The sequence below is a fragment of the Herpailurus yagouaroundi genome, unplaced genomic scaffold (genome assembly GCF_014898765.1).
Source record: "Herpailurus yagouaroundi ecotype Mexico unplaced genomic scaffold, PumYag 199, whole genome shotgun sequence".
In the NCBI taxonomy this organism is placed as follows: Eukaryota; Metazoa; Chordata; class Mammalia; order Carnivora; family Felidae; genus Herpailurus; species Herpailurus yagouaroundi.
In genome coordinates, this window is record NW_024412430.1 from 22,163,124 (window position 1) to 22,185,394 (window position 22,271).

At 58.1% G+C, this 22,271-nt stretch overlaps 1 protein-coding gene across 1 annotated transcript in view; it reads right to left on the minus strand.

The window, feature by feature from the left end:
- Nucleotides 1-22,271, minus strand: part of WNK2 (WNK lysine deficient protein kinase 2) — a 144,947-nt gene that overhangs the window by 91,372 nt on the left and 31,304 nt on the right. Inside the window, exons 3-6 of the mRNA XM_040449271.1 lie at nt 6,988-7,160; nt 6,597-6,817; nt 2,771-2,928; nt 526-614 (exon numbers count right to left, since the gene is read on the minus strand). Coding sequence (XP_040305205.1) covers nt 526-614; nt 2,771-2,928; nt 6,597-6,817; nt 6,988-7,160 — 641 coding nt within the window. The remainder of the gene's footprint in view (nt 1-525; nt 615-2,770; nt 2,929-6,596; nt 6,818-6,987; nt 7,161-22,271) is intronic.

Consider the following 22,271-nt stretch of genomic DNA (forward strand, 5'->3'; position numbering starts at 1 on the left):
AGAAAGGGGGAAGAGAAAGGGGGAAGAGGAAGGGGAAGAGGAGGAGAGAGGGGAGGAAGGAGGGGAGGAGAATGTAGGTAGGAGGAGGGAGAGAGGCAAGGGGGAAGAGGGAGGGGAGGAGGGAAAGAGAGGGGAGGGGCCCTGGCTGACCAGCTGAAGAGGCGGGGGCTGGTTCGGGGGCAGCTCAGGGCTTTGGGCCGAAACTCGGGTGCACGGAACTCGCAGTCTGCAGGTGGTTGGAAGGGAGGCTGAGGGCACGGCAGAGGGGGGCCCTGCTCAGGCTAGGTGGGTGAGAAGCAGCTAGCAAGGGAGGGAGGCTCCAGGATGGCCCCCAAAGCCGGGGAGCGAGCTCCAGGCAGCCGAGGAGGGGCCAAGGCTGTCCCCCTGCCTGCCCGGAGGCCTCGCTGGCCCAGGGACGCCATGGCCTGAAGCGGCCAGCCTGCCTGCCTACCACCCGTGCGTGAGGGCCAGCTGGGGTGATTTCCGCAGGAAGAGCACGCAGACCCAGAGCCTCCCGGGACTCACCTTTCCTCCTTGTTTTTGCAGATGCATTCCCCGATGATCTCCTTGATTTCAGGATCATGCACTTTCTCAAAGCTGGCAGGCTTGATGCCCTGTTAAGACAAGATGAGTGGAGTCACCGACAGGACCTGCCTCCTGCTCAGCTGGCACTAACCCCGAAGGGGAGGAGGCAGGAGGCGCACCAGCTTGCTGGGGGCTCAGCTCATCCCGAGTCCCCGACGATGTGCTGTCAGGAGCAGCAGAGTCTGAGAAAGAGCCCAACCCAGCCCCCGCCTGATGGGAGCACCCGCCCCCCCAGTGTGGATGAGGCGGCCGGGCAGAGGGGCCACCTTCCACACCACACCCTCCCTGGAGGGTACTGAGGGCACTGTGTGGTCACTGCTGCTGGCTAAGGGCACCAGACATCTGCCCGACCGTGGCCACAATCAGGGCTGACTTCCCCAGGCCTGGTGGCTCAGGGTTTAGTGTCGGTGCCGTGCGGTTCTGCACCAAGGGCCCAGCGGGTGCCAGCGATGGCCATGGCGTGGGGGCACAGGACCCCAAAGCGCACACCCTGAGGCCAGAGGATCCAGGAGAAGCAGGGGATGGACTGCAGGGTTCATGTGCAGCTGCTGGGGGCAGGGGCTTGGGGGAGGGTTTTTAAACACACTGAGGAGCCTCACCCATCACATTCCTCAACGAGACTCTGCCTCCCCAGTCCTCATCTTGGCTTTTTTGTTTTTAAACACAGAGAACGTGATGCCCATGTTTTCCCACGGAGAGAGGGGGCGGGACGGTGGGGAGGGGTGGCCTCCAGCCCAGAGGTGGACCCAAGAGTGCAGGACCCCTGGCGGCTCCCGCCACCAGGTGGGGCCCTGCTGTGCCCAACAAACCCCTGACCCTCAGGCCCCAGGCCCATAACCCATGGGAATCGTGTGCGCCCAACATGCAGGAGGGCCTGTGCAGCAACAGAGTGGGACACGGGGCTCTGGCACGGCCGAGAACTTCCTGGTGGAGGTGAGGACCCCATGCTGTCCCACTGAGGCCAACAGAAAGAAGAGTCTAATTACAACAGGAGGAAGGACCAAGGTCCCTATGGGAGGCAGGTGGGCTGAGAAACACAACTACAGGTAAACACACGTGTAAGCTGTCATCCACCTCTGCAGGGCTGAGGCCCCCAAAGCAGGCGAAGAACGTGCCACAACGGCTGCCATTTTGAAAGGGCTCGTGTCCCCAGGCTCAGACGTATGGGCTCGGGCAGCTGGCAGCAGGGACACGGCATGCCTGAGAGACCTGGGGTCGGGGGCAGATGCTGGATGCTGGAACAGCGACAGGAGCTCTGGCCTGCGTCCCTGGCCTGCGAGGGACCAGGGTGGCCGTGGAGCACACCAGCAGGAATCAGTCCTGTCTCCCCCAGCCCAGCAGACAGACCACAGCAGCATCCACGTGCGCAACCAGAAGCCAGGGTTGGCGGACTGCTCCCCGCGCACCCCTGCAAGCTTGGCAATGAGGCCCTAACCCCCTGGGGTGTCCCCTGCCCCATGGAGGACCACTGCCCACGAGCACAAGCCTGCCTTCTCCTGCCAGCACCGCCAGGGCACTGCACGCCCACCTATGCGTCTCTGCCGATCCAGCCGGATCCTGGGTGCGTACCCACCCCCAACACCCTCAGCAGCACACAGTAGGGGCTCAAAACAAGTGGCCGATAACTCAGAATTAAGACTGAAGGAGAGAAATGAGCCGTGACCTGTCAGGAGCTCAGAGTGGAGGGCAGGGAGAGGACAGGTGCCCTGGGGTGCTGGGGACCACACTCCTCGCCTGTCTGCAGAAGCAAGGGGTGCACCAGGCAGGGCAAGGCAGCCAGGACTCGGGGGTCATGGGGCCTGGTGCCCAGAAAAGCCACGACCTCACGGGGCATGACGGCCATCAAGGAAGGACAGGGTGATCCGTCCACACAGCCGAAGCTACCAGATCACAGCTGACAACCGCGTGGGCACAGACCAGACACCAAGAAAGCCAACAGGCCCAGGGGATGGCGGCCCAGACAAGGCTCTGGGGGCAGGTGCTTCCTGAAGAAGCCCCGAAGGTGCTACAGCCTCCAGTCACACATGAGGCCCGTATGTCTCCACCGCCAGCTCAGAGGTCTGCACGGCCACCCCGCCAAGCTAGACAGCCTCAGTTTCCTCTCTCTGACAGCGTCCTTCCCCTCCTCACAGGGTACAGAGAGGGTCTCACAAAGCAGGCCCACCACGATGGCCCGCGGACTCACACAGGTGACCTTCCGGTAGATCTGGGCTGCATTCTGGCACTCGGAGTAGGGGTACTCTGAGGTGGCCATCTCCAGCATGCACATCCCGAAGGCATAGACGTCCACGGACTCGTCGTAATGCTCCTCGTACATCTCGGGCGCCATGAACTCTGGGGTGCCTGCGTCCAGGAGCAACAGAACCAGGGTCAGCAGCTAGTGGGCCCAAGGCCCCCCACACCCCCCATCCGCACACTGTGCCACTAGCCCTGGAACCTGAGATTCAGCCAGGAGTGCTCTGCAGATGGTTCCCCGCAATTCCCCCAAACCCCCCTGGTTCCGGAGCACATGAGCCCACGGCACTGGAGCCCACCACTTCCCGGGGCCCCGTCTGTGCCTGAAACCCTGCAGAGGTCACTCGCTGAGGAGCACACCGCTCCTGGCCGCGGGCCGGATAACCCAGGGCCTACAGAAACTCGGGGTCCCCGCATTGCTACCTGAACTGCAAACACAGGCACACTACACGGCAAAGTGTCAGAAAGCTCAGACGGGGAGCGTCTACGCTGACGGTGTCAGCCACGCGCCCGTGGGGGCTCGGGTGGGAAAGGCGCGTGCGTCCCAAACACAGGAGGCTTTAAAATGACACTTATCACCCTGAACGTTTCAACAGACTGAGTGAAATAAACAAAATATTCAGTTATGCAGCTATGCACACACGACCTCCTCTCCACAAACCAACAAGCAAAGACCAAGAGGACACGTCAGGGCAGTGGGGTCTGGCTGACGTCCTTTGGTTACACTGGTCTGGGTTTTGTTATTTTTCTATAACAAACTTCTTTAAAAATCACAAAATCCTGGGGCACCTGGTGGCTCAGTCGGTTGAGCATCCGACTCTTGATTTCAGCTCAGGTCATGATCCCAGGGTCCTGGGAGTCGAGCCCTGAGTCGGGCTCCGCACTGAGCCCGCAGCCTGCTTGAGATCCTCTCTACCTCTCCCTCTGCCCCTCCCCCACTCATGCTCTCTGTGTCTCTAAAATACAATTTCAGAAAAATTTTAAAATCACAAAATCCTTGGGGCACCTGTGTGGCTCAGTCAGTTAAGCGTCCAACTCTTGGTAATCGGCTCAGGTCATGATCTTGAGGTTCGTGAGATTGAGCCCCACGTTGGGCTCGGTGCTGAGAGTGTGGAGCCTGCTTGGGATTCTCTCTCTCCCCCTCCCTCTCTCCCCCTCCCCCGCTCCATCTCTCTCAAAATAAATAAACTTTTAAAAAAAGTTACAAATCACAAACTCATCTTATAAAATAGGTCCAACTGAGTACCCAGCCGAACACAAAGCAAAGGGAGCACTGAACATCAACCTCGATGAGGCTTCCACACCTCTTCAACTGCCTTGACCTCGACATTTTCAAAATGTTCTAGTTTCTTTAAAAAGCAGCTGCAGGGGCGCCTGGGTGGCGCAGTCGGCTAAAGCGTCCGACTTCAGCCAGGTCACGATCTCGCGGTCCGTGAGTTCGAGCCCCGCGTTGGGCTCTGGGCTGATGGCTCAGAGCCTGGAGCCTGTTTCCGATTCTGTGTCTCCCTCTCTCTCTGCCCCTCCCCCGTTCATGCTCTGTCTCTCTCTGTCCCAAAAATAAATAAACGTTGAAAAAAAAAAAATTAAAAAAAAAAAAAAGCAGCCGCAGAACAGCACAAACTACTATGTAAAAAGCACACATGGGGTCATCAATTGTCTTCATGGCCATCTCTGGGATACAGACAGATAGGTTACCCAAAAGTTTAACTTTTTCTCGTTAATGCGAATTTCAATTTACATATGTTCAACGAAAAAGTTAACCTTTTGGGTAAGAAACGGCAAAAGCAGGAACTATCTGCAGGTCTACGTGTATAAGAACACATGTGAAGAATTCTCAGAGGTTCCAGATCAGAAATAATGGGAATAGGGTGGACAGAGAAGTCAGAGGGAACTTTTACTAGGAATACTTTCTTCTTTTCGAGGCACATGACTGACTGGAGGAAATGTTTGAACTTGGCCGTGCATGTGTACCAGGGAAGAGGGAAGGCAGTCCAGGGCTCCGGCAGGAAGCTGGGAGCATAGCCACCCCAAGGCCCCACACGAGCCCCGCGGTGGCCCGGTCTCTCCTGAGGCCCCCGCAACCAGGAATGCAGCTCCGAAAGAAACCCCCCAAGGCCCCAGACCTTGCCTTTCAGGGTGGGCATGGGAGGTGTGGGTGCAGGGGAGGGGGCAGTGCAGAGCCAGGTTGGGGTTGCCCACTTGCACACGTGCTTGGGCCACAGACACAGACTATCTTCTCTTTCCTCTCACTGCAGCCATTCAAACCTGCGTGGTGAAAATAATATGTGTGCCCCTCCCCCCCACGCACACACATGTGCCCTGTGCACCTCCTTGGCCCCCACGGCCCCACATTCCCTGCGTCCTGGCCACCATGGCCATGAATGCCTGCAGGCAGCACCAGCTCAGGACCCGGCCAACATAAACACAGCACGAGAGTGGTAATGGCATCAGATCCGGTGGCTCTCGGAGACAAAGCCCACGAGGGACACGTGACCCACAGCTGTGTGTACACACAGCATCAAGAGGCCATGGCCATAATGTTTACAATAAGGACACTGCCTGGGCTCTAGGGACCTTCTCACCCAATCCGTCCACCCCCTTCCCACTGGCTGACACAGAGCCCCCAGGTCCCGCTCCACAGGGCCCCCACCAAGGAAGTGGACCGGTCCTTGGAGGCCACCGAGAGACATCCAAAGTGGGCTGCACCTAAAGTGCAAACCCAAACGCCTGCACAAGCCCCTCTGACAGCTGCACCAGAAGCGGGTCCACAGTCAAGTGTTCCTGAAGATGCCCTGGGCACCGACAGCTGTGTCCTCTGACGGGGAAGGGGCCTGGCTGCTCGGGGCCGGGGACATGTGCTAATCACCCCTCATTCCCCAGGAGTCTGGAGCTTCCTGGGCCCCAGCTGAGCCAAAGCTGAGATGACCAGGGACCCCACAGAACCAGGCACCCTGTGTGGGGCTTGGGGCCCAATGTGCCTGCTGGAAAAACGCCCAGCTTTCACATCCCCCCTCACACCACCCAGTACCTTGACAGCCCGCCTCTGAGAGGGACAGAGCCGCCAGCCAGAGAAAGCCCAGGGGGCTTCACCAGGCACCTCACCCCCGAGGCCAAATCTCTAAAACCTGCCCGGAAACCACCAGCCGCTCAGAGGCACGCTCCCTACAGCCCTGGACCCCCCAGCCGGGCCCTCGCCTGTCCCACCCATTTCACAGAAAGAGAAACTGAGGCCTAGTCGGCCCCCCCACCCCATCACTTAGCTCCCCAGAGCTGCTTGCGGCCCCTGTCCGCAGGACACCCCATGCAGTTGCCCTGCTCCAGATGTGACGCTCCAAACCCACTCGCCCTGCCAGAGAAGTTTCCAGATTCCTGGAGGGTTCATTTGCCACAGATAGGCCAAGTTCTGTCCCCAAGTGTCCGTCAAAACCATGAGGTTGCAAAGCCCTGAGGTCACCCTCGTCTGTCCTGTGTCCCCACCTACGGAAAGAAAGGCTAGCAAACCAGCACCCACACCAAATCCCTCAGCCTCAGTGCCCCCACACACTTGCTCCAGACTCCCTCTCGTGGGCCTCATGGCCTGGCGTGACCCACCACCTCCCCACCTGCTCCAGCCTCACCAGCCACAAAGCCCCAAGTCCCTCTGCCATCGAGGCCTCCTTGCCGCTGCGTATCCACAGCCCCTTGGGCGCCAGCTGGCCTCTCCGCCCGACCCATACAGCCAGGGACGCCCCCACATGCAGTCCAGGCCACGGCCGGGCCCCAGGACATAGGCTTACCGATCACGCTCTTGGCAAAGGACGCCCTCTTGAGAGTGGCCAGGCCCAAGTCGCCGATCTTCACAGAGCCGGTGGGCCCAGTGATGAAGATGTTGTCACACTTGAGGTCCCGGTGGATGATGGGGGGCGTCCTGGTGTGCAGGAACAGCAGCCCCTTCAGGATCTGCCGGCACCAGCTGCGCAGGACCTTGGGCTTCATCACCTTGAACCGCTTCAGGTACCTGCGGGCGGGGGCGCGGCTCACCTGCGGCTCCCGCGGGAGGGGGCCACGTATCCACCACCCAGACGGGGACGCTGCTGAGAGAGGCCCCGGGACACAGGAGCCACCGCGGCCCCTGCGCCCGGACCAGGCCCACCCTGAGATGCAGCCAGCAGGTGGGGGCGTGCTCACGTCTTCAGCGTCCCCGAGGTCATCAGCTCGGTCACCAGCACGATGCACCTCTTCCCCCTGGCACTGGACTCCCAGAAGTCATAGAAGCGCACGATGTTGGGGTGCTGCAGGCCCTTGAGCATCTCGGCCTCCTCTTTGAACCGCTGCCTCTCCAGCTTGGTGAGCTTCCGGTCCTAGAGAAACACACAGGCTGAAGGGCCTTCGGCCCAGCCAGGGGGCCCGGCCGGCACCTGCCTGCACCCTCACGGCTCCCTGTGCCCAGGGTGCACCAGAGGGAGGGGCCCAGGGCCACAGAGGGTTCGGCCCAGTCCCTCTGTTGGGTCCCTCCCACATCCGTGACGCCTGACCCCGCAGCCTCGTGGCCCTGGATGAGGCACTGCCTGCACTGAGACCCCAGCAGAAGGATCTCCGGGAGCCAGAGACACGCGGAAAATCCACACCACAGCACATACACACTTTCTCCCAAAAAACACTCCTGAGGCCTCGTTCCCTCGGTACCCCATTCTGCCACAGAACAGACCTTAGCCCGCTTCCAACTCACACGCACCTTCAAGGACGTGCTCGACCGGGGAGCAGAGGAAAACTGGGAAACCAGGAGACTCCCAAGAGACCAGAGTCGCGCCCGGCCCCACAGAGCTGGAGGGCACGGCAGACACGACCTGAGGTTTTTCATGGGACACGGCAACACCAACCTCCCAGTCCTAGGGTTCCCTGTGCGGTGCTGCCCACACGCCCTTCGCCACATCTGAACGCCCTCCAGCGCCCTCCCTGCACCCCCTGCCCCCATCTGCCGCCGCCCGGCCCTGCCTGCCCGGCCCGGCCCTTCCAGAACCACCCCGGGGGGCTCTCAGCACAAAGCTGCTGTCATTTCCAGCCTCGTACCACGCGGAGCCTCACCTCTGCGGGCCCCAGTGTGGCCATCTCCCCACACCCGTGCCCTCCCACCGTGACTCCCACAAGGACACAGAGGCCTCTACAACTGGACGCGTAACAGTGAGTTTTGAGAAGTGTGTGAATGTGGATTGACAGGGGGAGTTGGAACTGAAAACAAACACACGGGCCAAGACTTTAGCGTCTTTCTGAAAGACCCCAGAAGACACCAAGCAGACTCCCTTCAACCCTGAGAGGAAAGGGGCCCAGGATCAGGACAAGGCCATCAGCTGGTGAAGAAATTCCACCCCACGGGATTCCCTCCCACCAGCCCTGCCCCTGACAAACCCTCTTCGGCCTGTTTGTGCACACGTGGGACCCACGGCATGACACCAGCACAGGGAAGTACTGGGAGGGCCGTCCACACAGCTGACCCCAGAAGAACAAATAATTCAGGGGCAGAGGTGACCTCAAGAAATCTAGTTCATGTGCTCACCAGGTCTAAGCGGCTGACACACACAAGTAAGAGCACCATTCTGTTTAAAAAGGAAGAATCAAGATCCTTAAAAAGGAACAATCAAGCTTCTGCAAATTAAGGCTCCACGTTTCAAAAAGAAGATATTCTGTGATCGAATGAAAACACTGAGTACAAAAAATTAAGCATTTAATCCAGACAAGAACACGCAAAGATGCTCCATTCATCAAAAATGAAAATTTACAGGATGCCTGGGTGGCTCAGTCGGTTGAGCGTCCGACTTCGGCTCAGGTCACGATCTTGTGATTCGTGAGTTCGAGCCCCACGTCGGTCTCTGTGTTGACAGCTCGGAACCTGGAGCTGCTTCGGATTCTGTGTCTCCCTCTCTCTGCCCCTCCCCACACCCTCTTGTGTGCACGGTCTCTCTCAAAAATAAAATAAAATGTTAAAAAAAAATTTTTTAATGAGAATTTACTTAAGAGAATAAAAATCAAGCTACAGACCGGAGAAACTCTTCCACAATATACCTGACACGAGACTCTATCCAGAACACGAACAGAACTCCTACAATTCTATAAAACAAACACGAAGAGGTTAAGATGAAGAAATGGCCAACAAGCACATGACAAGGCACTCGCCATCCTGAGTCACCAGGAAAATGCCCATCACCGCCCGAGGTGCGCCCCACGCGCACCAGCAGACCACCGTGACATCACTGCCCCACGCGCACCAGCACATAAGATCGGAGTCTCATTATGTGAAAGTAATAGCTTAATTTTTCAAATATAAAAAATTAAAGTGAAAACATCCAATAAACGAATGAGAGCAAGAGAAGGGAACCGTGAAGGGACATGAACAGCTGAAGGCCCTGACAACGTGTGACAGGAGCTGCAGGAGGACAGCCAGTCCCAGGAAGGAGGGGACAGCAGAGCAGCGGCCCCCAGAGCTGAGAGGAGAGCCCTTTAGGGAGCAGTGGGTGTGGGGCCAGAAAAACTGGAAACCGGTCCTGGTCCAGACCCTTCCACGAAGCCAGGGGGCAACTCCCACCTACAGAGGACCGTGGGCCCGGGGGCCAGCATCAGCTGCGACACGACCCTCAGAGTGCCCACCCGGCCTGGAGTCTCACGGCCAGCCGCGCACCCAAAGACCTACTTGCCCACACACAACAGCCAAAGGCTCCTCGTGGGCACCTAGGTGCAACGGCCACTGCAGAAACAGCGCATTGCCCCCCACACAGCACTGCCCAGCAGAAGCGGGCATGGCAAAGCTGGCCTGCAGCCCCGGAGGGGCCGCTGACCTGACCGAGCCTTGTAGGGGAGGGGGGCCGTGCCGCATGGGAGAGGAGGCTTGGGGCCAGCACCGCGTGGGAGAGGGGGGTCGCCCGTGTGAGGGAGGAGGACAGGGGCCCATGCCGTGTGGGGGAGGGGGGCCCGCATCAGGGAGGAGGACGGGGGCCCACGGCGCGCTCCCCACCTCCACCACCAGCCAGGCTTCCAGTGTCACCCATTCTGGTCACTGCCTCTGGAGGAAACGCTCAGGATCGTGAACACGTGTGTCCTGTTTGCCACGTATCAGCATCAATCACCAGAAATGAAAGATCTCACTGCACTTTCAGAGACCAAGTTCGTGTCATAAATGACATAACCAACCAGCCCCGAGAGGGAGAGGAGGGCGCCGCCTATGCCAAAGGTACGAGGTCAAAGACACGGGTGGAATGTGGTCAGACTTCCAGGATGGGGCCTCTCAGGGCCCAGAGGTGGGAGGGAGCAGGCCTCCTTTATATTCCAAGCCACCCAGCTATTTTTAACTTTGACACACACTGCTTGATGGCTGAAAAGGTCAGTCGGTGTATCCTCAGAGCGCTGCCCGGCAGCCCCACAGAGCCGGCCCCGGTTCTCGGGCACTGCGGGCTGATCGCTGGGCAGCCCCATCACACCAGCCCCTCCACGCAGGGAGAGCCTCCATGGAGGGAGAGCCACCCCGGCACCGGGCATGTTGTCACTGTTTGGGACGCAATCCTGATGTGCTGGGACGCCTTGAGGTCATGAAGCAGGGCAGGAGGAAGGCCCCCAGTCCTGCATGGGCTGGCATCTGGCTGGACAGCTCACCCCTCCCAGACACAGAGGACAGGTTGCTGACACCGGCTTCCTACCACCAGGCACCCCAAAGATAGTGGGAGCCCATCAGATAAAGGATAAAGGCATCCTGGGACGATGCTGTCTCATCTCCTATAGGAAAAGGGCCTAGTGGGCCATGGACGACAGCCCTGGGCAGGAGCAGGCAGCCAGGTGATCAGAGGAGGACAGCCCTGGGTCCGACCAGCCCCTCCCACGACCTGGGAGTCACCAGCTCTGCCCAAACAGCTTCCCTGGCAGGAAGTGAAGTCCCGTGACCCAGAGGACTGGGTCACTGGCTACTCTTGGGGGGTGGGGTCCCTGCCTGCTCTGCGGGAGGAGGGGGGTGTCTGCAGCCCTCTGCTCAGCCGGGCAAAGCCCAGCCAGCCTTGTAAGGAGCAGAGCCTCCTGGCGACCCCGAGCCCAGGCAGGATCCATCCACACAGGGCACAGAGGCAGGGGTGGGGGGCATGAGCAGCCAGGACAGTGCCCAGGATCAGTAAAGCCAGAGGCCTGGGGTGACAACCTGGCACAGGCCATCTCTCCAGCCCCGTTCGGCTAAAAAGCAAAGCAAAAGAAAGCCTCAAGGATCTCTGTTGAGAAGGGTCCCATGTCAGGGAATCAGCCCAGGATGGGTGCCAAGGGACAGCTGAGCCAGGACGAGGGTCCCCGGCCCCCGTGGGAGGACACGAGGCAGGCTCCACCCCGGCTGCTGCGGCGGTGTTGAAGTGGTGTGGGGTCAGGACGTCCCCGGGGTACTTTCCACACAGGGAGAGCTCGGACATCTGTGTGCCTCACTCGGCCACCAGATGGTCACTGCGGCTCTGGGCACGCAGGACAGGCCTGGGGTGGGGCACTCCAACATGCTGCCAGACCGTGCCACCACCGGGGTGATGGGAGGGGTGGGTGGCGCTGGCCGGGGCAGCCTGGTGCCAGGGGAGAACCCCTGTGGCCTGCGGAGAAGAGAAGAAGGCACCCACTCGGGTTGCCTGCGGTTTCCATCAGCACAGGGCGGGCGGCCGCAGGGGCCCCCGAGGGGAGGCCAGGAGGCTGGCGGCTCTGGACCCCGCAGCTCCCCTCTCGGCAGCAGCGATGCTCTCCTTCCTCCCACAGTGACCTGCTCCCTCTCACGTTCACTGCGGGTTTAAAAATAAACTCCCTTCTCTTAAACCAAGTACCTCCTCAACCCCACTCATCTTAAACAACAGTCTGCGAGCCAGCGTAGGCTTCTCCTGATGTGTGTTTACAATAAAGCATCATTACTAACGTGAGGGGCTCTCAGTGGCTGCCACCAAAGGGAGAAAGCGCAGAGGCAGCAGGAAGGGCCCCCTGCAGCACAGTCAGCATGGGCAGGGTCGGCGCAGGCAGAGTCAGTGTGGGCAGGGGCGGCATGGGCAGGGTCAGTGGACGGGGGTGGTGCAGGCAGGGTCAGCTCGGGCTGGGTCAGTGTGGGCAGGATGCAGGGTGGGCAGGTAGGATCAGCACAGGCAGGGTCAGTGTGGGCAGCGTCGGTGGGCAGGGTCAGCATGGGCAGGATCAGCAGGCAGGGTCGGCACGGGCAGAGTCAGTGGGCGGGGTCGGCGGGCAGGGTCAGTGGGCACGATCAGTGCAGGCCAGCACGCATCCTCATCCAGAACCCCAGGAGGCTGTGAATCCGGCTGCTGGCCCCTCCCTGCGTTTGTAAATAATCCCGTTTTTTTTTTAAGGGGGAAGTGGAGCCACCAAGCCACTCAAAACTAGTGCCTTTTGGGCCTTAGCTCGTCCAAGGCCACCCCAGCGGCCCACCCTTTCCCCAACAGGCAGCACCATGGCAGCCAGGTGGCCGCCCCCACCACACCCCTGCAGGACCCTCACGTGTACAAGCGCTCATCCAAACTGTGCCCATAGGTCGAAGTAGCATACAGGCCGTCTGTCATTGCCAGCACTTTGTGAACAATGACGGTCAACACTGCTTGAAATGGTTCCCGTGGAATTTGACGGTCTCCTCAGCCGTTCTGGAAACAGGCGAATGTAACTCCAGCGTGCGTTTGCGTTTCCCACAGACCTGAGGGGCCACAGCCTTCCACCAAAGTCCCCGGGATCTCCGGACCACACATCGCCTCCATAAAATAATACACATTGCAATTCTGGGTTCTTTGTGTCCTATGCTCATGGACTCTGAGGGTCACGCGTCCTCCCTCAGGATTGAGCCACGGTAAGAGTCGGTGGTGCCCAACTGATCACACAGACGACAAGCGTGACTGAACACACCTCCAACAAGCCATGGGGGGGCCCTGTCCCAGTCACCAGCCATGGCCTGCGAGGAAACATTAAATGTCACTAGGTTGAGGCCAGACTGGCATTGATCACATCCACCACAGGCTCAGGTCGGCCAGCAGAGGGGTGTCCCTGTCATCAGGGCCTCTGCCAAGTTCCATGGACACGCAGTGGGCTGTGTCACCCTGTCCACAGTAGTCCCCATCCCTGGACCCTCCCTGGGGTCTCATGTCGCTTTGCACCCTGGGCAAGACTGGCCACGAGGGTGAGGCCCAGGGTGGGTGCAGGTGGCAGCCCCCATCCCCGGTAAAAGCTTGGCAGGTCACTTTCAGGAATGGGCCCCCAGTGCTGGGCACCCTGGGGGGTGAAGGCCTCTGCCCCACCTCCGACAAGGCCCTGGGTCAGGAGCTGGAGGACCTTTCAACACCCTCCTCACAGAGCAGACAGGCCACAGAGGGAAGCCATCGGGGGTGGGGAGCAATCAAGGCCTATGTGGGCACACGGCCACGTGCCGCCACCAGCATCCATGGGGCACAGCACACCCAGGGGCAGGAACGCGCTGGGCAAGCCTGAGCCCACCCCCAGGCCTCCACTGTCCAGCTGGCCCCTCCTGGCCAGGGTCTCAACTCCAAGCCGTGGCCTGGCTGCACCCTGTCCCCTCTGTATGGCAGCTAAGGACAGAGATCTCCCAGGACCCATTCTTTCTGGGAAGCAGGCAGGCAAGGGAGAACAGGGTATGGGGCCACCAGGGCGGTGGGACGAAGGAAAGGAAGAGGCCAGGGCAGCAGACTGCAACAGCCAAGAATCGGCTCTAACCCTGGGACCCAGGCCTGGAGAAGAGGGTCATCACGGTGTGAAATGCAATGGCCACAGGGCAGCACAGGAGCCGGCAAGGGAAACCCAGCGGCCACGCCCCCATGGGCTCCCACGTGCTGGGAGAGTGTCCACACTGGACACAGGCGACCCAAGGCCCAGCAGGCAGCGGCCGAGCAGCAGCCATGCCCCGCACCAGACCACACCCCACGTCTGCTTTTTAGGATGGACAGTCTCACCCCAGGCCGCGTCCCCACAGGACATCTCAAGACAGATGTGGACACACCAAGGTCACAAGGTTCCGGGTGGAACACCCCAACCAAGGACAATGCCTGCGGGGATGGGTGGGGCAGGACAGTCAATACCACCCTGCCTCGGGCCAGCTGTTGCCACGCTGCAGGGGCTTTGGCCACCGATGGCCTCAGGACAGTGTCCCGAGTGGGTATGCCCCGGGCCTGAACATCTACGGTCTCGCTCCAGGCCAGCCGCTGCACCAGGGGGTGGGGCAGGGGGTCACTGCCAGACAGACCCAGCGCAAGTGATGCACGGGGACTGAGGGAAGCCGGGGGTGAGGGAAGGTCCACAGCTCAGATCTGCCCCAGTGCTATGAACTGACGCCTCGGCTCCTCCCAAGTTGGCAGCAAGAGCCTTGGGGCCAAATCAAGACGGGACAGTAGGTGCTCAGTGCACACACCTGAAACACGAGCCACCAGCTCTCAGTCTGACTCCAGTGAAGAGACAGGAGCCCCCCACATTCAGCCCAACAAAACAGCTCTGAGTCACATGTGGATGTGAGTGCTTATCATGCAGCTGTTCCAAACTGAGACGTCATCAAAGTATAATAAATATAGGGGCGCCTGGGTGGCTCAGTCGGTTAAGCGTCCGACTTCGGCTCAGGTCATGATCTCACGGTCCGTGAGTTCGAGCCCCGCGTCGGGCTCTGTGCTGACAGCTCAGAGCCTGGAGCCTGCTTCCAATTCTGTGTCTCCCTCTCTCTCTGACCCTCCCCCATTCATGCTCTGTCTCTCTCTGTCTCAAAAATAAATAAACACTGGGGCGCCTGGGTGGCGCAGTCGGTTAAGCGTCTGACTTCAGCCAGGTCACGATCTCGCGGTCCGTGAGTTCGAGCCCCGTGTCAGGCTCGCATCAGGCTCTGGGCTGATGGCTCAGAGCCTGGAGCCTGTTTCTGATTCTGTGTCCCCCTCTCTCTCTGCCCCTCCCCCGTTCATGCTCTGTCTCTCTCTGTCCCAAAAATAAATAAACGTTGGAAAAAAAAAAATTTTTTTTTAATTAAAAATAAATAAATAAATAAACATTAAAAAAATTTTTAAAAAGTATAATAAATATATCCCAGGTTTCGAAGACACAGTAATTTATTTATAATTGCTCGAACCTTGTTAATAGTCTCGTATTTTACATATCAAAAAAAACCACAATACTTTGCATGTACTGAATCAAATAACAATATTAAGGGGCACCTGGGTGGCTCAGTCAGTTAAGCATCCGACTTCAGCTCAGGTCATGACCTCAAGGTTTGCATTCAAGCCCCATGTCAGGCTCTGTGCTGACAGCTCAGAGCCTGGAGCCTGCTTTAGATTCTGTCTCCCTCTCTCTCTGCCCCTCCCCCACTCATGCTGTCTCCCTCCCTCTCTCTCTCTCTCTCTCTCTCTCACTCTCTCTCAAAAATAAACATTAAAAAAAACTTAAAAAAAAAGAAAAATATTAAGATGAATTCCACCTATTATTTTTACAGTGTCAATGTGGCCATTAAATCAAGTATTACAAGCATAAACTCACATTACGTTCTTACAGGATAGTACTGCCTTAGAGCACCAGCTCCATGCATCGGACTTGAAGCTGAGCCCCTGGGCAGAACTTGTGCAGTCAGACAGGGAACACCCAAGCTTTCAGTCTACTTCCTCCAGGAGGGTTAAGTGCTGGGAGAATGGATGAAACAGAACAGAAGAGCCCTCACAAAGACTGCAGTTCAATTCCAGACAGGATTAACATGTCCTGCTCTTATTATAAGCATCTGCTGATGGCAAAAGTAAACCTTCTCTAGCGGAAGACAAAATCACCCACAACTTCAAATATCTCCACAAGCTTTAAACATGCTAGTCAAAAATTAATTTAAAAAATTAATTTTAAAAAATTTAAAGAAAGAAAAAAAAGTAGCAATGAACTCCCAATGGATCCAAATACTGTAAGCATTAGACAGACATTAACATTACTATGATTAGTATAGTTAAGAAAATAGACAACAAAAGGGGGAGGGGGGGCACGCTCACGCACAGAGGAGGGGAGGACAGACAGAGGGAGAGAGAGAATCCCAAGCAGTCTCCATGTTGTCACTGCAGAGCCCAACCCAGGGCTTGAACTCATGATTGAGTCCATGACCTGAGCCAAAATCAAGAATTGGACGCTTAACCGACTGAGCCACAAGACTTTTAAAATTTATTTAATGTTTATTTATTTTTGAGAGAGAGAGAGCAAGCAGGGGGAGGGCAGAGAGAGAGGGAGACACAGAATCCGAAGCAGGCTCCAGGCACTGAGCTGTCAGCACAGAGCCCAACACAGGGCCCGAACCCATAAACTGTGAGATCATGACCAGATCCGAAGTTGGACACTTAACCAACTGAGCCACCCAGGCACCCCAGAGACAGATTCTTAATTATAAAGAACTGATAGTTACCAAAGGGGAGGGGAGGGAAGTGGGGAGATGGGTTAAATAGGTGATGGAGATTAAGGAGGGCACTTGTGATGAGCACTGAATAATGTTTGGAATTACTGAATCACTATACTGTACCCCTGAAACTAATACAACACTGCATGTTAACTATACCGAAATTATAATAAGGGTTTTAAAAATTAAAAATGAAAATTCAGTAAAAAAGAAAATAGATAACCAAGGTTCACCAGAACTAAAATCCATGAAATAAGAACCAAATGGAATCTAGAACTAAGAAATGAAATAGGGAACTCAATATATGGGGTTAACAGCAAATTAGACACAGCTGAAGATGGTACCAGTAAACTGGAAGGTAAAATCATAAAAAATATACAGACTGGAACACGGATACACAAACAGATGGAAAATACAGGAAAGAAGATACAAAGCTCACAGAACACAGTGGAAATGTCCAACCCATGTGTAATGGGATTCCGGAAGAGGAGGACATAAAGATGGGACAAAAGCAATATGCATAAAATAACACCCCAAAGTTTTCCAAAACCGAAGCAAGACATCCAGACATAGATTCAAGAAGTGCTATAAACCATGTGCAAGTTAAATCCAAAAAACACTGTGCACATTACGGCAAAATAAAACACACCAAGAAAATCTTAGAAGTAACATCACGAAAGGCAAGTAGGGATGGGTAGCTGGAGGTTAGTGTTCTAAGACCCTTACATGCCCAGGATGTGGTAGAAGTCAAAGATACGTGTCATAATCTCAGGTGGAACAAGTAAAACTTGTAAGAAAATGAATGACAAACTTCCCAAGTGCAAAGTCCAATCTGCCCACCACTCTAAGAACGGTGCATCCAAACTACAGGGCAGACTTGTCCAAGACCACACCTCAGCTGTTAAATGTACCACTACACAGACACTCAAGGATGCAATGAAATAATGACCAAAAATTATAAATTCCCAGTGACATTAAGTAAAAGAAAATGACAGGTGAAGCAAGCTTGCAGCATCACCCTACTGTGTGCCATCCTCCATCCTGCCCCCTTGACCATCCACCCTACAGCCCACACAGAAGCACAGCCATCCTGTTGCTCCAATAACCTATGGAGCAACCAATAACCTATGCACGTGTCCCTCCCAAGATCGGAATGGAATTCCAAATCCAACGTGGAGTCAGTGCTCAGTGGACTCCCTTCCTCTGGTGGATGATGGTAAAGTCACTTTCCCAGCTCATGACAGAGACACAGACAAGCCATGCCTGACACCCCACAGGGATTCTCTGCCCCAACTCATGGTGTCTTTGCTCCAACAGGTGGGACCAACCCTGCAGCACAGTAAAACCGAGGTATGACACCTTGAGAATTGGGAGTCGAAAGAGCTGGTATCAGGGGGTCTCTCCTTGATGCTCACACCCTCGCGGGTGAGATGCCCCCACCTGTTCCACACCTACACGAATCTCTCACTTGAGACCAACATTGAACAATAGCCATGACCTGCCAGATAACCATGTACCAAGCCCACAAAGGTGACCCTGGACATGACCTCTGCCCTCACATCTCAACCTTGAGCCACACAAACTGATGCCGTCCAGAAGGCAGAGAGGCTCCATACTAGCAGGTTGGACGTGGCCCCAGCCAACCACTCCCACTGCTTCCAGATGTGTGTCCTTGGCCACAGGCTACTGCAGGGGCCTGAGTGTCCCAAGTCCTGGGGGCCAGTGTTAGGAGGGTCTCAGTGAAAGGCCTCTGTCTGGCAGACTGATGGAGTGAGGACTGCCTCTCTGGACATTGCCCTGCCGGAGGGCGGACTCACACTGCCACCCCATCAGACAGGTAAACCACACTGAGCACAGCGACGGATCAGCTAACAACACCTAAGGCCAACCTCCTCATCTCAACTTCCTGTGCTGGCTTTGCCAAAACCCAAAGTGGTCCAGGAAGAGGGAATGAAATCCCTCAGTTCAGTAGCTCCCTAGAGGGACAGAACAAATGAATAAGTTAAGTTAGTAAACAAACAGATGCCTTCAGGGCTTGCCCCTCACCCCCAACACCCCACCCCACCCCCTACCTCTGCAGAGCATCCCAGAGACAGGGGCCCTTCTCCAGGTGCAGGGTGGGGCCCTTCTCCAGGTGCAGGGTCTGGCCCCACTCAGCATCCCAGACACAGGGGGGCCCTTCCCCAGGTGCAGGGTCTGGCCCCACTCAGCATCCCAGAGACAGGGGGCCCTTGCCCACCCAGGTACAAGGTCTGGCCCCACTCAGCATCCCAGAGACAGAGGGCCCTTCCCCATCCAGGTGCAGGATCTGGCCCCACTCAGCATCCCAGAGACAGGGGGTGCCTTCCTCAGGTTCAGGGTCTGGCCCCACTCAGCATCCCAGAGACAGGGGGCCCTTGCCCACCCAGGTGCAGGGTTTGGCCCCGCCCAGCATCCCAGAGACAGAGCGGGGGGCCTGCCCAAGTGCAGGGCCTGCCTGCCTCCACCCATTCCCTGCTAGGATGCCCAGGGATGTGGACCTGAGAGCCAGGCTGTGGGAGCCTGGGAATGTGGCTGGTACAGCTGCAGAGAGCCAGCGTATCTCAGTCAGGGTGGAGTGCACGTGCTCCAGACGGGTAGGCTTGCAGGGACTCAGGACTTGCGCACACACACAGTGGGGTGAGTTCCCGAAGCTCATCCTCTAGCTCGCCCCCCCACAGCGCCACTCTGCAGACGTTAGGTCTCGGGCACAGCCCTCACCAAATGACCGTGGAAAGTGCACCACTGTGACCGGCACCCCTAGTCACCAGCACAGACCCTAGGAACACGTGGTCCCTGGCCTGCCCCCGCTCATCCAGCCTCACTCACTCCAGAGCCTCCCACGCACCCCATGGTCCTCCCCAAGCCCACAGCAGGAGCACGGCAGCCTAGTAGGGGTGGTGCTCAGCAGGGAGAGGTGGGGACCACTCCCTGAGACGGAAACTGCACAGGGCAGTGAGCCACGCCCCACGGGGCCTGTCCACCCCTGACTCATGGGTCAGGGCCCTACTGCCCCATCTCTGCCACCCTCACAACCCCTCGCTACCAGGGCACAGAGCACTGAGAAAAGTGCCAGCCTCGCTCATCAGCATCCTCAAGTGTCCTCTGCCCATCTGGACACGGATGGGCTCTTCCCTCCTATGCCACGGGCACCCATGACTCCCCAGGTCAGGGCCGGGGCTCAGACTGCCTGTGATCTGTACAAACAGGTCGTCAACTTCCTCACAAGGCAATGCCACCCTCAGGGCCACCCGTTCTGGGGCCACAGTCATCCCTGCGACTCTGTAAACCGGACGTGGGGGGCGTCCCTGATCCAAGAAGGAGCCTGGGGGCGGCATCCTGAACTGGACACCGGAGGCCGTAGCAACCTGAGTGCCCGCACCAGCCTCACTGGACAAGAAGAGCCGCACCTGCCCACGGCTGCGCAGCCAGACACAGATTTCGTTCCCTCTGCCGGGCACAGCCTAGAAACACCCCCAATCCCTACAGATCCCCCACCTGCCAGCCCCCGACTGCATACGTGTGGACATGCACACTCAGGACACGCAGAGCAAGCGACCCAGTGACGGGAACGGGTGCTCTTCCTCCAGAGAAACCCATTTCCTCCAGTGTCTTCAAGATGTTTCTCAGGAAGAAGCAAAGACAGCGTTACACAGAAGTGCACGTGCCCAGAAGGCTGTGGTGCTCAGCGGGGACCCTCACCCTTGGCCCTGCAGGGATGGCCACCAAAACCCAGGCTGGGCATGTGTGGCATCTCTTCACCGCACAGCTATTTACGGTTGTCAAGAAATAGTACAGACGCGGAGGACAGCGGGGAGTCAGGTGGGGCCACAGGTGAAAAGCACCAGGCTGGGGTTTAATAAAACTCCCACGGTGAGGACCAGACAATGAAGGAGAATGGTCACCTTCAGGAGGCGAGCCCGGGGCCTTGCTTCCTTCTTCCTGTGTCCCCGAGTCTCTGCAACCTGAACTTCACGAAGCTGTAAGCAGAGCAGCCCTCCGGCCACGCCCCCGTGCTGGGCTTCCCTCCCCCAGGGGAGGTGACCTTCGGACAGACCTTCCGCGTCTGTCCCCTAAATGGCTGCAGAGTTTGCCTCCCCGGAGACACAATTCCCAATTTTGCAAAAGCCGCGAACCCCGAATGCCTCTCCCTGTTGGCTCTCTGGCTCAAGGAGGCAGAGGGGCAAGCGGGCAGAGAGTGCATACGGCACCTCCCACGTGCCGAGTGCCCGCACAGTGCCCGCTGGGCGCTGGGTGCACCTATATCGCCGGCTGGGCACCGGGTACGCCTGTGGCGCCCACCGTGTGCTGAGTGGCAGGACACAGGGTCCTCCCTGGAGGTGGCGGTCAAGGCCCCCCCTACCTTCAATGTCTGCACATGGGAGTTCACCCAAGATTGAGAGTTCGGGAAGCAGATTCATATCCAAGATGTGCCCAGTAATAATGAGAGAGAGGAGGCTGCATGGTCGTTCCACTTCCTGGCCTCCTTGGGATTTCCATGATGACAAGGCAGAAATACCTGTGCTGGGCCTCAGTGCACTTCCGGCACGGCTGGCCTTGCCTCTGATGTGGACGCCCCAGCCTGACCAGGCACAGGCACCCTGGGTGGCCCCACTCCCCGGCCCCCGCAAGCTGCCGTCACCCCCACCAGGCAGAAGACGAGGTGGAGGGTCAGGGAGATGCTCTGGCGACCCTACGGTGCTGCACACCTAGCCGCCCGCATCACACATTCCCCCAGGAAGCCCAGGAGCCAGTGCATGGGCCCCCGAGGGGCCAGGGGCCGCACACCGCACCGGGCTTGTTCCCCAGAGGCTCCCCTCCCTGCGGGCAGCAGGTGCATCACGCGTCGCCCTCAGCACTCCTTGAGGGTGGGCCGGGCCCACACAGACCCCAGCACCCAAGCGTGCAGGGGCCAGGCAGAGCCCAGGGGTCCCCGTCACGGTGCTGTCACCAAGGAGTGCCACACGCCGAGGTCACCTGTGCTCACAGCCACCAGGACCAGCCAGGGGGGCAGCTCGGACCCTACAGGAGCAAGAGGCCCACGTGGTAAGAAGAAGCTGACCTCGGACGCCATGCCATCCACGGGGCCTCGAGGGGCACGCAGTGTCTCAGAAGGAGACCCCCAGCAGAGACACGCACGACCACCTGGTGGCCTTGGTGACCTCATCCTGGGCAGAGTGTGGGATCTCACCACGTGAGGCTCCCCATAGGGTCTGGGCCGCGGTTGGCACCAAACAGCAACTTCCCCCAGAGCTCCCGGGAAACTCTTCTTCCGGCCACTGGCTAAGCCCTGAGGCTGAGGGGCTTCTGTCGAGCCCCTACCATGACCACCGGTCTCTCCCAGCATCCAGAGTCACTGCCCAGAGCCCCGAACACCCTGTGGACCTCGGGACGTGCTTGCTGCCTCGGAGGCTGCTCACGGGAGCTGGCGTCTCTGACCCTGTCTACAGGGGAAGGAAGGGCCAGTGTCTACGCAACCACGGGGAGCCCTAAGGCCTCCCTGAACACAGCCCCAGCTCTGCCTGAGCGGAACTCACTTAAAGAGTAAAAGTCAACACCAAAGATAAAATAAAATCTCTCCGCAGTGCCAAAAATACCTCCCCTAGGGATGAGGGAGCAGGCGCCAGCTTCCACAGCAGCAACTGTTGCTATGGATACAGGGCTCCAGCCGGCAGGGGGGTGGGGACAGAGATGAGGGAAAAGGGACAAGAATGGGAAAGGGGGACAGAGGTGGGGAGGGAGACGGAGAGGGAGGAGAGGGCAGAGATGGGGGAGGGGAAAGAGATGAGGGAGGGGACAGAGGTGGGGGAGGGACAGAGGTGGGGGGGACAGAGATGAGGGAGGGGACAGAGGTGGGGGAGGGACAGAGATGGGGGAGGGGACAGAGGTGGGAGAGGAGACAAAGGTGGCCTCCAGAGGTGGCCCAGATAAGAGATGGGACAGAGGTAGGGGAGGGGACAGAGGTGGGGGAGGGAGAGATGGGGGGACAGAGGTGGGGGGGGACAGAGGTGGGGGAGGGGACAGAGGTGGGGGAGGGACAGAGATAGGGATGGGA